Raw genomic sequence first — 14,848 nt, forward strand, 5'->3', positions numbered from 1 at the left:
ATCATCTTGGCAACAAGAGCAAATGTCTCGGAGTAATCAATGCCTTCTTCCTGATTGTTTCCAAGAACAACTAGACGAGCTTTGTGACGCTGAAGTGTACCATCAGCATTGAACTTCAAACGAAAAACCCATTTACAGCCAATAGCGTGCTTTCCTGGAGGGAGATCTTCAACTGTCCAGGTTTGGAGAGCTTCTAAAGCTTCAATTTCATCAGTAACCGCAAGTCGCCAATTTTCATCAAGAATGGCCTCATTGTAGGTTTTGGGCTCCTTACCAGATGTAATAGCGAAGAGAAACGCTTGATATGTCTGAGAAAATTGCGAACTCGAGACATAGTTATCGATGGGATATGGTGTGATGGATGGCGGAGGCGTGTAGATCAAAGTGGTGACGTAATCTGCTAATTTGACAGGCGGCTTTTTCTTGCGATGACCATACCCAAGTTGTTCTTGTTCTGGTGCCGGAGATTGATCTTGGGATGGAGACGAAGATGCAATGTGACTCTGCGAAGAGTCTAGTTGTGTTGGTGTGTCGGACGTGAGCAGAGTAGTGTCGGTAGTGGTGACCGTGGGAAGCTCAGTCGACGGCACAGGTTGTTCGACGAGAGTGGAATCAGAGGGAGGAGTAACGGACGGAGTGAGAGAGACTACATCGGTAGGAACAGCGTGTGAATCCGTTGACGAAGAAGATGGGACAGGAGCATCAATGTCATGAGGACATTGTAATACGACGGGCTCGTCAAGAGGAGCGGGTGAGGACAGAGGGGGAACAAACAGCGGAGAGCTGGTCTCATCATCAACAAAGGGAAGAATTGTTTCACGGAAAACAACATCGCGAGAAACGGAGACAACACCGGTCTCAAGGTTGTAGACACANACAGCGGAGAGCTGGTCTCATCATCAACAAAGGGAAGAATTGTTTCACGAAAAACAACATCGCGAGAAACGGAGACAACACCGGTCTCAAGGTTGTAGACACGCCACCCCTTTTTCCCAAACGGATAGCCAATGAATATTGATTTTGTTCCCCGGTTTGCGAACTTATCACCTCCGTGTTTCTGGTTGTGGACGTAGCATAAACAACCGAAGATACGTAGATGAGTCATCGGAGGTGGACGATTATAGATGAGCTCAAAGGGAGTTTTGCCAGTAAGAATTGATGTAGGAGTTCGATTGATGAGATATCCTGCAGTGAGCGCACAGTAACCCCAAAACTCAATAGGAAGATTTGCATGAAAACGAAGAGCACGAGCAACATTGAGAATGTGACGGTGTTTGCGCTCAACTCTGCCGTTTTGTTGTGGTGTGCCGACACAAGAAGTTTCGTGAATGATGCCATGTTGAGCAAAAAAATCTTTGAGACAAATAAACTCGGAACCATTGTCACTACGAATAGTCTTCACTTGAGCGAAGAATTGTCGTTCAACAAGAGCCAAAAAATTCTTAAGGTGTGTGGGAGCTTCTTGCTTTGAAGGTAACAAATATATCCAAACCGCACATGAATAATCATCTAGAATAGTGAGAAAATAACGAGAACCGCAAAGAGTCGAAGTTCGATATGGGCCCCAAAGATCACAATGAATAAGTTCAAAAGCAACACTCGTCTTATTATAACTCAAAGGAAAAGATTCTCGGGTCTGTTTTGCTCGTATACAAACATCACACTCCTTTGAATCAAAACTATGTCTAGAATCCAAAAACGGCAACATATCTAAAACGGTAGAAGAGGGATGGCCCAACCGAGAATGCCAAACTTCAGGAGATTGTAAATCCACATGATGAACAGCGACAGCCACGTCCACTCCTCGAAAAAAATAAAGTCCCTGTTGTTCTTCACCCGCACCAATCAGCGTTTTCGTGATGCGATCCTGAATAATACATAGCCGATCAGTAATCTGAAAAACACAACCATGCTCTCTAGTCAACTGCGAAACTGATATAAGATGGCACTTCAACTCGTCTACAAAAAACACATTGTGAAGACTTAAGGAAGGACCGAACGACACACGGCCAAGTTTTGTAGAGGTAGTGAATCGACCATCGGGTAGTTTGATAAGCATGGGTGACATATCTCGGACATCGACCAAGAAATCAAGAGAGCCGGTCATATGGTTAGATGCACCTGTATTGATAATTCATGATTCTAAAAAATACATACCAGTGGGAGGATGAGGCGAACAAGATTTCTTTTCAGCCAGGATGTTTTGTAGTAGTTGCCAGTCATCGTTGCTCAAACCGCTGAGGCCGATGCGGTCTGCTGGTGTCAAAAGAGAACTGTTGGTTGAAGCAGCAGAATGAAAAAGAGGAGTCCCCTTAACGGATGATGTAGCGACAGTGTTTACATGAGCAGAGGTCGACCCTTTGCCAAACATGGAGCCAACAGAGGTTGTCGTAGCACCACGACCAGAGCCTCCAGAAGAGGATGATCCGTTGTTACCACCAGGTTTCGGTCGTAGAGATTTGTCGGTCCACCACTCTGGATAACCAATTTTCTTGAAGCAATTTTCACCAAGGTGACCGGTACGTCCGCACACGCTGCACAGCAGAGAACCTTTGTTGACGTAAGGTTTTCTTGGTGAGGTGGTTTGAATAACAAAGCTCACACCATCTGGTCGATCTTCATGTGCTCGACTCAAAGACTTGGATTCCTCATCTTGAATCAAAGTATTATATGCTTCTTTAAGACTTGGCAGAGGCACTCGAGAAAGCAGAGCTGATTTGACAGCTCCATATAGTGTGTCATCGAGACCCATGAGGAATTGATGCAGTTTGTCTTCCTCATGTTCTCGTCGAACTTCTTCCATTGTTTTAGCCTTTTGGTAATCTGCAAGACTACCCCATAGCTTAGTCAGTGTGCCATAGTAAGATGCAATCGGAAGTCCCTTTTGTCTGCAGTTTGCCAATTCAGTCTTCAAACGTTGAACTCGCTGACCGTTCTTCACACCAAACCGTTTCTGAACGTGAGTCCAGAGTTCCTGGGAATTGTTGATGTGAGACAGCGAAGAAGAAAGGCTTTCTTCAATTGTGAGTTTAATCCACGAAACCACAAGTGCGTTATTAGCGATCCAATCTTCAAAATCAGCATCATCGTCCATCGGCTGTGGGATGGATCCATCGACAAAGCTGAACTTCTTTCTGGCTTGTAGAGCTAGGCGAAGATTATTTGCCCATTCATCGTAGTTTGGACCACGCAACAGTGGTTTGGAGATCAAAGTACCAGGGTTGTCACCAGAGGTTAAATCATAGGGAGATATGGTGCGACGAGATTCGACACGAGGTTGGGTTGATGTGGTTGTGAGAGCCGCCGACGTAGACGGTATAGTCATGGTGAAGGGACGAAAAAATTTGAGAGAAAAAACAGAGAGTTTTTAGAAAAACACAAGATCGAACACAATAAAACCTTTTTGTAGTTTTAGGTTTTATGGCTCTGATACCATGTCAAGAAACCTTGTTGTGTTGTATTGATTTGTGTTTTTTAGGTTAGAAGTTACATTGTGTTTGAGTATATATATGCCATGGTCTCGGATACAAGAATTAACCTAATCAACTAAGAGACCGACATTAGCTTATATGGGCTATTCAGCCCAATACACTCTCTTGGGCAACTTGATTTCGTTGAGTCCTTCCAAGGAAAAGCCAGATTGATGTAGCTGTGCGTCGTTTTCTGAGGCATCACCGGTTTGGTTTATTTTGTGGAGTTTAAAGATCATATCAAGGATGACGGTTTCTTTATGATTTCTAGTCAAACCAGGCATGAACATGAACACGTAACTCAATCTTCTAACTCAATTTATTTTGCCACAATCTGAAATCAACATAGATTAGTAGTATCTGAAATTGTATGAAATGAAAAAAGTTTGAAAAGAACTTTTATTAACTGTTGTAAGACTTAGAAGTGTTTCTAGAACAGAGTTTTCTAGTTCTTTTCAAAGAATGTGTATTGTGTGAGTGTATGTGTGTGTATACATATTTGGATATGTGCTCAATCATCATATCAACATTCTATTTCTCTTTTATACTAGAAATGCTATCTGAAGACTAAAGTTTGTTATTTCAGTTCCTCCACTGCTCTTTTGGTGTTTATGTAAGTGTAGCGTTTGAAGATGCAGATGCAATTTCTTTCAGATACTTCTGCTCTGACCGCGTCATTCTTTTCTGAAACATTGTCCATTCCCGTTTACATCGCTCCCTTACCTGACCAAAAACATGTATGTAATTCAGTAATTAACAATAGACTCGGTCAATAACGCAAGAAAATAGTTGCAGTTGAGCTATTATTACCCCTTGGAACGCAGTTTTCCCCTCCTGTGCAATTCCCTGATCAATGTATTAAGAGATTGTCTCATAGTCAAAATTTATGAAGCAAGAAGCTAGTAATTAATCTAGTGTGAGTATATAGAAGGATCAAGTTTATAACCTGGCCGGTTAAAGAAGGAATCTTTTGATGAATGATCCATTGAGAATCCACAACACCAATCTTCTCATGTGCAGGCTGTTTTATTGTATCAAAGAAATCAATGTTATTTCTTAGTTTCCTAAATCTTTTGTGAAATTATATATGTGCTTTTGTGAAGAAATTGTATTTGCATCTTAATAACCTCGACACATTTTCTTAGCGCGAAGTCAAGACCCCAACCGTGAACCAAGTCATTCTGTATCATATGCCACACGCAACGCCATGAATCCTTTGAGAAAACCGGAGCCATGATCTCTATAAACCTAATAACAAACAGTGAGAAACCTATCAGATCAAGAAAATTAAAATACATAGGTATGAATTATTGGTTTGACAAATAAGGTCCATACCCTGCACAAGGAGGTAGGTGAGGATTTTTGCAGCGGCCTGGTCGCTCTTCCACTTCTCTGATGAAAGAATTTGGAGCAAAATACGTTTTAGCTTTGTTTACCTTAGCATCAACAGTTTAGATTAATAAGAGTTCATTTTATATACTTGTGGACTTCAATTCCGGGTATTCGCTTTGTTATCTTCCACGTAATTGATTTCTTTGATTCCACAGCGGGTTGTGATATTTCTAGACCATGCTTCTTTACTACCTTGATGTACCTGCAATGATGTACAAAACATTTCTTAGGATTCTCTGATTAAGTTTCTTGGAGATAGATAATAATATAATCAAAAGAAGCAGAGTACTTACTCTTCTGCGTCAAAGTTTTCAACACCAAGATCTTCGTCCCAAATGAATATATATTCGTACGGTGCTATGATATCAGGATGCAGAAACCTTTTAGCATACCACCTTCAAAATGAAAACATATTCAAAACGTTTATTTAAAGCTCAAGATCAATGAAAAAGTGGAGAAACAGGTAAGTGAGTGAAGTGTTTGTTAAATACCACTTGGTTTGCTTAGGTACGCTCACATGTATCGCCCGTTTAGACCATTCAAATTCGTCATACTCCGAAGTTTTCTCATCGTAATGAAATAGAACAATAGTGAAGTTATCTGAGAACTATTGAGAGAGTAAAATATCCTAGTTAGCTTTTAAAGTTTTGCTGAAAGATTAGAAGAAAGAGGAAACAGAACAAAAGAGAGACATACTTTTTTGATGCAAGCATCGATGTTTTTTCTCTGTTTATAAGAAACAGTAAAAGCAACAAGATACTTAGGCTTCACCACTGGTAAATCCTAAAGAAACCAAAAAAAAAAAACAAGATTCAGAGACAAGTTAATCAAAGATTTGAGTTAAAGATTATAAAACAAAACCACATGATGTTATTTATACATCTTTAGGCAATCCCCATAATCTTCGTAAGTAAAAGTCTGATTCGGCTGCAACAATACTTGGAGCTAACATCTCTGCACCTCGAGGATTAGATGGAACCCAAATCTGCACAATATCCACCAAACAATAAGTCTTGTAAACTTATCCCACAAGATGAGTCATATATGTTCACAAGTGAAAAACAAAAAAAAACATGCCTTATGATGTGCTGGACCACTTGAATTAAACTCAATTTTTGGACTTCTCCTAGGTGAAGAATTCTCTGCTTTCTCATCTTCTATATAAACATTAGCAACAGAAGGAAGTATGCTTGCTGGAAAATTCATCTGACAAAAAAAAAATTTAAACAACATTTTTACAAAATCACACCAAAAACATAAATGTTTGAAAGAAACTAACATCTAAAAAAAAAGCTTATACCTTAGTTAGTGACAATGTAGGGAAAGATATTCCTAATAGAAATCCGATGACTATTCCTGCGAAAATCGCTACTATGAGCATCATACCGTCATTCGGTTTTTTACTAATCGAACTGCAAAAAGAAAAGGATAATTATAAATCACTAATCATCATCTCTTTCATAATAGAACTCAAAAGAGTCAAAGAATATGGTTAAAGCCACAAACCAACGTAATGAGTTGTTTGCCATGTTCTGAAACTGGTTAAGTTGACCAATATCACCTAAGTCTCCGAGACTTTATAATATCTGCATGATCAAGTAAAAATAGTAAACAAAAAAAAAAGAAGGTTTTGTAGATTCAGATCAAATTCTCATATTGACATCAAAGTAAAAGAGGAAAGAAAAAATACAAAATTGAGAGTGATTTTGATTAAACAGTAAGAAAGATACAAACAAAGATATATGTATATAATTTGAACTCTGGTCAACAAAAAAAAAAAAAAAAGAAAGATACAAACAAACCTAATTAGAACTCTGGTCAAGAAAGATTAAAAAAAAGATGTGTATATCTCAAAATATATATGTATATAATTTGAGCTTTCTTTGTAATAAATTACGTACGCCGGTACGCGTAATCAAACAAAATAAGAACAAGGAAGAATTCACAAGTTTTGAACTCTTCTTTACTTTTAGAACATCATCTCTAGCTAGTTACTTATATGAACTTAATCTGGGCAAGGAAACGAAACTTATAAAGAGATGACAAATTCTAGAATCAGATATAAGAAGGGTTAACAAGATAATACTGAAAGACACGTTAAACCGAGAATTAAATTAGACTTAAATAATTGGATCAAGCAACAAAGAATTAAAGATATATGGTGATATACGTTTATTAATGCAAACTAAAGAATAAATATTTACCAGGAGAGAATATAGAAAGCAAAAAATCTAATTAACAAATTTCGTCGTCTTCTTCGAAAAATTTCGATGAACTTTTGTCTGAGAATTTTTATTTTCCTAATAGGGTCTGAGTCTGAGATATGTTATATAGTTTTTGACGAGTTTTTAATAATAAAAATAAAAACAAATAAAAAGAAGAAGAAGATGGAAACATAGTTGAGAAGCTCTAATCAGGTGTGCCGCGAGGTACGGTATTATTGTGGGAGTTGACTTATTGTAAAGAGGCCTCGTGGAAGCAGCAGCCAGACTGGAAGAAGACGGTGTAGTCCACGCTCTTTTATATTTTCCACGTGGCGAATTATGTGTGGTTAGTTATATAATTAACATCCCCAAAGTGATTCGTGGCTTTAGTTAAGGTGGAATCATTAATAATGTTCGTGAATGACATAATTAACCTTTCTGAATATAGATGGGTCTTAGGTGAAGTGGAGAGGACGAAAGCATATGTCGTTGATACAAATAATAAGAAAAACTGAGTGTCAATGTGGCGATTGGTAAGACTTAAGAAGTTAATATAAGTGTTTTTTTTTTTGTCAACAAGAAAAATTAGCTCAAACGAGCCAATTTGGTGAAGTTAATATAAATGTGTATTTAGTGTTTTAGCATTATGGTTAACACTTATTTGGCAATTAGAGAAAAATGGGATCAAAACAAAAAAAAGAGTCAGAGATATTTTCGAGTTGGGTTGATTTTATTTCTAGTGTATATCGTATGGGGAAGCAAAAGCAATAATCTCATTATTAATCCTTTCATCTCTTGACTTATATAGATAAAAACAGTAGTTTTTTTTACAGCTGTTGACAAAAAAAAAACACTTATTTTCACTATGTCAAGAGTTTCTCAACAGTCATTGAGATCGTTGTCTCGAATTGGTGATGATGACTGTAGTTTCCTGTTAAATAGTCCATACTCACAACTTATATGGATCAGGTTTAACAGAACAGAGATGCTTTTTTAAAAAAAAAATTTGGATTGAGTTCCGATTTAGTATTAGGATATACTCATATACCATATTAGAAGTTGACTTAGTAGTATAGTATAATATGGTATCATTGTCGGATTAACACTTTGTTCTGATCCAAATTTGGTCCATCGATCAGATCCATCTTTGCCCAAAAATACCGAGATTTATGGGTAAAAACACTATCATTTCGAATAAGGCTATGAATGGTTGTCTAGTCTGCTCCGGACCGGACTAAAATCAAACCAATTCGCAGTAAATTCACCATTCACAATTCCAGATCAGTATGTAATACTCCATAGTCCATACTGGTTTGCAATTGAAAAAGAAACTATGTATTATGAGAATTGTACTATTGGTCCGATTTTTTCTGTTTACATCTTAAAACCTCCATACCAAAAGTGAAAGTTAAATAAAAATATGATTCTTAACTAGTTGGATCCAAGTTCTTTGTTCTCATTGGATAAATTTGTGTTTCTTTATACTTTTGAAAAATGTGTATACATATGATCATTCATAAATTAAAAATCCACAAAATAAAAAATCACATTCCCAAAAAAAAAAACTAGAGCGACGAGAGAGAACTCTCTTCTCTTCAATCTTAGACATTTAATTTTTTTTTGAATAAACGATTTATCTCATTAATCGCAATAATATTATTATGGAATAATCGATATAATAAATTTTGATTTGTAATTCTAAATACGTCTTGTAATAATTATTATTAATTATAATAAAAATATTATTAAAATAATTTTAATCATTTGTACACACCACTCCATACTATGATCTGATTTTTATCATTCATAATAGTATGGTGTTATGCATACTATTGTATGGTGTTGTGCATATCAATGTTTACTCCATACTACAGTTCATTTTATTCCATACTAAAATGTTAGTACGCAATATTTAATATGGAGTGTATGGAGCAACCAGAACCGTGCCTAGAGATATAGAGGCCGGAAGCGGTACTAAAAATATGTCTTAAAAAAACTAATTCCATTATCTTACAAATATACTAAAGTATTACAAATCTATAATTTCAAACGGATTCTAATCTATAATAACTATTGGTGCATCATTTGCAAATTTTAAATAATGTTTTGTTTATTATGAAAGAATAATAATACTAGATGAAACCATTTATAGTGAATTGTATACTTACCAATTGATTATGCATTTGTTTAGTAGTTTTAATATAATAAAAACAGAAGGAGCAAAATGTAAAACTTAAATTACGTATATTCCAAATAAGAAGAGGTGAAGAGGTGAAGAGATTATTAGTATGTAATCATCCTAACTTATTTTCCATATTTTTAGTTTAGCTACCAGTTTGCAAATCCTCATTAACTCTCTCTACTCTTATAAAATAAAAATATGAATCTGACTGCTTTTAAGTTTCTTACAAAAATATAAAGCCGTAGGCGAATGTTTCGTTTTAATACACATAAGTACGGCTCTGGGAGCAACCATTCAAAGCCTAACAATATCCCACCTCTAAAATTGGACAAGATACTGACTAATATATAAAATATACAGTATAGACTTTTTTAATTATTATCAATTGGTTGAAAGTTTATACTCTAATATTTAGGACCGTTTGGATATTTTTCGGTTTATGTTTGAATTCAAATTTCTCTTTTCGAATCGGGTTCGTTTATTGCTTTCGAGAGTATGTACGTTCTACCGACCTAAAACAGGGTTCAACTTCTGTTCCAAATGTTTATCAATATAAAATCAAATTCTGCGATTAATCAAGACCTAATTAATATCTCTAACATTTTTTTTATGAATTTCATTGGTAACGTGTCACTTCATTCTAAAAAAGAATAATCAAATACAAATACAAAATGACAGGTAGTTGCAATTTCATTTTCATCAGAACTTTCTTACAATTTGACCCCAGAAACAAATATTCCAAATAGGCAATAGCTTTTATTAGTCCCTCAAGGGGCACTTTGGTCATGTGATTCTTCTATCTAGTAGTGCAGGCAAACTTAACGGGAAGAGGAGGATCCGAAAACGCCCCGCTGTTTATTTGCTGAAAGATCCATTTGTTCGCCGTTTCAGTGAAATGTATGCCGTCCCAGCTAACTCTAAACGACACGTCGTTACAAGACTTAGCAAGCACGACCTCTTTCCCTTTCACCATAACTTTAGCTCCACATCTTATATTATTGCTGAAATTGTACTTCCCACCATATCCACAACAAGCTATCAACGGATATCTAAAACCTACACCACCACCAAATTCAAACATTAGAATCATTCAAAACCATCAGTACCGATCTAAACATCAGCCCCGGCTCATACCCAGGGCGAGAGGGGCAATGGTCATGGGACAAATTTTAAAAAAAAAAAACATTAAGCTAATGGGGAACAGAAAAAAAGAAAGGGTCTTAAAAAAATTGTATGCCTAGGGACAAATTTTGTTTTGAGACAGGGATGCTAAACATCAAAAAGGGTTCATACGAAATACCGAGTTTCTTGGCTTGAGTGATGAGAGTAAGCTTGATAGAGTAGACATCAACATAAGTAAACGTAGCTTTAGAAAACTCTTTTCTCAACCCAATCACTCTTCTTTTGAGTTCAGAGTTATAAAACCGAGCAATCTCATTACGGGCAATCGCACAACCGTGAATGTCCATTTCAGAAGCCGGTACTGGAAACCTGTCTAAAACATAAGGTAAACAACCAAGAGGAGCTGTGTTGTGTATCCAAAATCTTCTTCCTCCTTTACTGTACACTTTCTACAGAAATATTTAAAAACACAGTTGGTTAGTTAATTCAGTTAACCACAGTTATGTATCTAAGTGAATAAAAGAGACTTTTAAATCTTTTGCTTACACGAATGGCGTTGGAGAATTGATCAACAACTTCTGGAATATAAGCCTTGATTTGCTCTGTAGTCATGTTGAGTTTTAATCCAGCGGTGAGATCGTTCTGACCCATGTCAAATGTGTACAATGCTTCAGAGAAGTACTCTTTTCTAGGAAGTAGTTGCTTAAACACTCCACCTATTTGTAAAAACCAAATCAGATCAAAAGGTTCAAACTTTTTTCTTGCAAGCATTGTTCTTGTATATATAGTTAGGATGAAAAAGGGGGATTGAAACTTTAAAGTACCTTGGTTACGAATGAGTTGTGATCGTGTGAGGAAATCAGAGAATTGAACCAACTGAACGTCGAGAGAGATGGGACTCGCACCGCCCTGAGAAATGGTGGTGTTCGGTGGCCGGACGGTGGATCCAGCGGTGGCGAAATTAGCACCATGGCTGAAGTTTGAACCCATGGAGTCCAAGAAAGCATTTAGGTATGGTAAACCTAACTCCTCCGCTGATTTTTCAGCAATAGAAGACACAGAGGGAAATTTACTAAAGATTCAAACTTTATATCAAAATTTGAGGAATTTATGAATGTCTGTACTAAGAAGTAAGAACTAAGAACCTATGAAATCAATGATGAGTCGACCATCAGAGAAACGACCGGAAGGGGAATGGAAGAAAGTTTGGCCATTTGGGAAAGGGGCTTGTCCAAATGCGGCGGAGAGTCCGCCTGTGTCGGAATTAGAGTCGCCGAAGTTGAATATCGCCGGGAAACTGCAAGAAGGAGAGCAAACTCCTGGATGCAAGAGAGATGATGCTACTACCAATACCAAATTTATTAACAAGACATTAGTTTCCATTTTCTCTTTGTAATCTTTCTACTGGTTAAAAAAAGCTTTAAATTTGGGTGTGGCTGTGGTACGGGAGGAGAGGGAGAATTATATCCTGTTTTATCAACGTGTACGCTAAATAACTACACAGCTTTTGTCAATCACTAAGTCTTTATTAATGTGACCTACAAAGTCATTGTGTAAAATTGATTAGTTATTTTATGTGACTTACAATTACAAAGTCATTGTGTAAAATTGCTTACTTATTTTATGTGACTTATTATTACAAAGTCTTCATTTTTGTTGAATTGCTTAGTTAGTAGTCTTAATTTATGTGACTTACAAATTAAAAGTCTTCATTTAAGTTAAATTGCTTACTCCATTACACATAAGATCATCTAAGGGGTGCATGCAATACGAATTATGAAAGTAAGTGGCATTAAGCATCTATATTAATTAGTCAATCATATCCTATTTCATTTTCTATAAGATAATAAAGTCAATGTTTACCCGACACAACTCATGTGACCTACAAATTATTTAATTTATGATAACATGCTTAGATCTTAAGAGCTAACAAGCGATGCAAGCAATACAAATTATGAAAGTAATCGAAGCATGATATGACTAATCAAGCACCCTATTTAGCTTAGTAACATATAATATGTCAATTACTCGAGGCCACGAGCAGGAGACAAGGGAGAACGAAGAGGCACGAAGAGAACCCACAAAGACTAGACCGACCAAGAGAGCATATTCTAGACGAGCCATCCATTGGGAAGTTCTTTAGTTGAAGAAATTATTGGATTTGACTTGGAACCATGACACTAAAATTTCACGAGTTGTTTTGTTCATCCTGAAAAATGTACTCGTGAGGGGAAGTTTGAGTTCCAGAAGCCAAGTATCAGTCATCAATGAATAAATTCCAATCCCATCACAAGTTATATAGACCAGCCGTTATATTTCACGGCTAAACCCAAGTATCAGATAATCCTGCATCATTGTTTACCAGAATCAATAAACGGCATATCCCCAAATATAACAACATTTGAATTTTACCAAATGTTGACCCTGGATATGATATTCCGTAAAGATCAATCAATCACGTACCTGAGGCTTTTTTGCAAATTTGGTGTTAGGGGGATAACCCACGCATTCATTACGATAAGCATAAAGTAGCACATCTCAAATTGTGTCTCAAACCAACCAAGCACAAGGTTTCCATAGGGATCAACATATCAAAAGGAGAGAGAGCACTTTAGGAACATAGTCGACTCTTGAGTTTAGGGCCAAAATAGAGACACATCTTCTTTCTCGAGCTTAACCAAATACATTGAAGAAAACAGACCATCCAGTGTAACTTTGACTTCGCACTTGAAAAGAGGGCCGAAAGCAGAAACCTTCAACTCCTTTAAACTGCAAAAAAATATATAAAGTGACTTCAAAATAAGTCTTACCAGCACTTAAATTTGCAGAGATAAAAAGTTGTATAACCCGATGCATACACATACCCTTTGGCGTAGAATTCTAGTAGCCACCACCTCTGGGGCGGTCATATGGAGCACGGCTGTGCCTCTCACCTCCTGGACCTCCACGGCTGCCACCATCCCTGCTACGTCCTCCAGAACGCTCTCCACTGCGGTCAGGTCCATAGCGACTACCTCCACCATCCCTACTACCATACCTATCATCCTTTGCACTGTACCTATCATCCTTTGAGCTGTACCTATCATCTTTTGAGCTGTACCTATCCTCCTTTCCACCGTACCTATCATCTTTCGCACCATACCTATCATCTTTAGCACTGTACCTATCGTCCTTTGAGCTATACCTTCCCCCACCATCTCTACTACTCTCAGAAGGACACTCCCTGGCAAAATGTCCAGGCTTGCCACATTTAAAGCAGTCTCCACCACCTCGTCCACCAGAGGGACGGCTACGATCACGGTCATATCCACGATCACGACTACGGTCTCCATCATGATCTCTGCCTGACCCACCCTGATGTGGCTGGGCTTTATCAACAGTTATAGTTCGCCCATCTAAATCCATTCCATTCATTGCTGTAATAGCTTCATCCATAGCTTTTTTCTCATCAAAAGTGATGAACCCAAAACCACGGGAGCGACCAGAGAACTTGTCAAGAACCACCTGTGTGTATCAATAGATAAGGTTTATTATCTCTCATACTATTTATGGCACTGAGAAACAGGTACAAAAGATGAAGTTTATATAACTAAACAGCCAACACCATAAACAGATTTTCAATGGGCAAGCAAACTAACAAATTACAAAACAATCAAAGCTTCAAAGTCTCAACAATCAAATGAGTAGATAGCTACTAAAAAGGAGACTAAATTACTAAACAGATACGACACTAACAGATATGCAATGAGCAACAGAACTAAACACAAAGCTTAAACGTCACAGCAACCAGAAGAGTATAGATAACCTTGTAAAAGAGAGATAAAAATATTTACCTTGGCTTCAACGAGGTGACCGTACTTCTCAAAAGCATCTCTGAGGCCACGATCAGATGTAGACCAGGCAAGTCCACCAATGAAGCAACGGTACTCCGGATCTTCCGACATCTTCTACAACAACCAGACAAATGTTTTCGATGTAGTAAATAAGACTGAATCCCATTAATATTACAGTAAGCGTTCAACATAATTCCCTTTACAAGAACCAAAAAGAGGAAACTTAACACTGCAGATCCAGAAGCAAGAACACAATAATTCACTATATCGAGCGTGAAGCAAATCTGAACTCGTTCTCTAAAGATCAGTACTCTACACATGGTTCGCACTTACGAGATGCATCCACGACGCTAAATCTAAATTGATAATTTACTAGAAATCGTAATTACGCGATGGTAAACCCTAGAAAATTTCGAATCAGATTCGACAAGCCATACAAGAGAACCGATACTTTAGTATTAACAAAGTAGAAGAAACGAGTAATCATACCAGAGACTACGAGATCTGATCGCGATTTGCGACGGAACCCTAATTTTCTGAATAGAGGAGGAGACGAACTTTGACGAAACACACAAAGTGAAGAAGCAAACAACGCCGATATATCGTATTCGACAGCTAACGGGGATATTTCCGTCATTTTCATTT

At 37.3% G+C, this 14,848-nt stretch overlaps 3 protein-coding genes across 5 annotated transcripts; all 3 read right to left on the bottom strand.

The window, feature by feature from the left end:
- LOC104710425 lies at window positions 3,854-7,195 on the bottom strand. Of its 2 annotated transcripts, none has more exons than XM_010427031.2 (14): window positions 7,067-7,195; window positions 6,369-6,448; window positions 6,163-6,274; window positions 5,940-6,068; window positions 5,743-5,847; window positions 5,559-5,645; window positions 5,354-5,469; window positions 5,156-5,257; window positions 4,951-5,064; window positions 4,806-4,862; window positions 4,598-4,718; window positions 4,417-4,491; window positions 4,281-4,316; window positions 3,854-4,193 (listed from the first exon to the last, which is right to left on the bottom strand). In XM_010427031.2, exons 2-14 carry the CDS (start codon window positions 6,389-6,391, stop codon window positions 4,080-4,082), a joined length of 1,191 nt encoding a protein of 396 aa, XP_010425333.1. In that variant the 5' UTR covers window positions 6,392-6,448; window positions 7,067-7,195; the 3' UTR covers window positions 3,854-4,079. The 2 variants fall into 2 exon arrangements, with proteins under 2 accessions (XP_010425333.1, XP_010425334.1); XM_010427032.2 differs by lacking the exon at window positions 7,067-7,195 and adding an exon at window positions 6,665-6,991.
- LOC104710427 (GDSL esterase/lipase At3g26430-like) lies at window positions 9,868-12,073 on the bottom strand. The gene is made up of 5 exons (XM_010427035.2): window positions 11,516-12,073; window positions 11,195-11,404; window positions 10,917-11,086; window positions 10,549-10,819; window positions 9,868-10,304 (listed from the first exon to the last, which is right to left on the bottom strand). Exons 1-5 carry the CDS (start codon window positions 11,751-11,753, stop codon window positions 10,045-10,047), a joined length of 1,149 nt encoding a protein of 382 aa, XP_010425337.1. The 5' UTR covers window positions 11,754-12,073; the 3' UTR covers window positions 9,868-10,044.
- On the bottom strand, window positions 12,852-14,802 carry LOC104710426 (glycine-rich RNA-binding protein RZ1A-like). Of its 2 annotated transcripts, none has more exons than XM_010427033.2 (4): window positions 14,693-14,802; window positions 14,204-14,317; window positions 13,235-13,874; window positions 12,852-13,139 (listed from the first exon to the last, which is right to left on the bottom strand). In XM_010427033.2, exons 2-3 carry the CDS (start codon window positions 14,312-14,314, stop codon window positions 13,251-13,253), a joined length of 735 nt encoding a protein of 244 aa, XP_010425335.1. In that variant the 5' UTR covers window positions 14,315-14,317; window positions 14,693-14,802; the 3' UTR covers window positions 12,852-13,139; window positions 13,235-13,250. The 2 variants fall into 2 exon arrangements, with proteins under 2 accessions (XP_010425335.1, XP_010425336.1); XM_010427034.2 differs by having other exon boundaries at window positions 14,204-14,314; window positions 14,693-14,789.

This window comes from Camelina sativa, chromosome 9 (genome assembly GCF_000633955.1).
Source record: "Camelina sativa cultivar DH55 chromosome 9, Cs, whole genome shotgun sequence".
Taxonomy (NCBI): Eukaryota; Viridiplantae; Streptophyta; class Magnoliopsida; order Brassicales; family Brassicaceae; genus Camelina; species Camelina sativa.

Coding starts and splice junctions, on each gene's coding strand:
- LOC104710425 (XM_010427031.2), bottom strand. CDS start 6,391: ATGGCAAACAACTCATTACGTTG. Junction 6,275..6,368: donor GCAAACAACTCATTACGTTG/GTTTGTGGCTTT, acceptor TTCTTTTTGCAG/TTCGATTAGTAAAAAACCGA. Junction 4,719..4,805: donor CACCTACCTCCTTGTGCAGG/GTATGGACCTTA, acceptor GTTTGTTATTAG/GTTTATAGAGATCATGGCTC.
- LOC104710427 (XM_010427035.2), bottom strand. CDS start 11,753: ATGGAAACTAATGTCTTGTTAATAAATTTGGTATTGGTAGTAGCATCA. Junction 11,087..11,194: donor ACAACTCATTCGTAACCAAG/GTACTTTAAAGT, acceptor TTTTACAAATAG/GTGGAGTGTTTAAGCAACTA. Junction 10,305..10,548: donor CACTCAAGCCAAGAAACTCG/GTATTTCGTATG, acceptor GTGGTGGTGTAG/GTTTTAGATATCCGTTGATA.
- LOC104710426 (XM_010427033.2), bottom strand. CDS start 14,314: ATGTCGGAAGATCCGGAGTACCGTTGCTTCATTGGTGGACTTGCCTGG. Junction 13,875..14,203: donor GTCACCTCGTTGAAGCCAAG/GTAAATATTTTT, acceptor TGATACACACAG/GTGGTTCTTGACAAGTTCTC.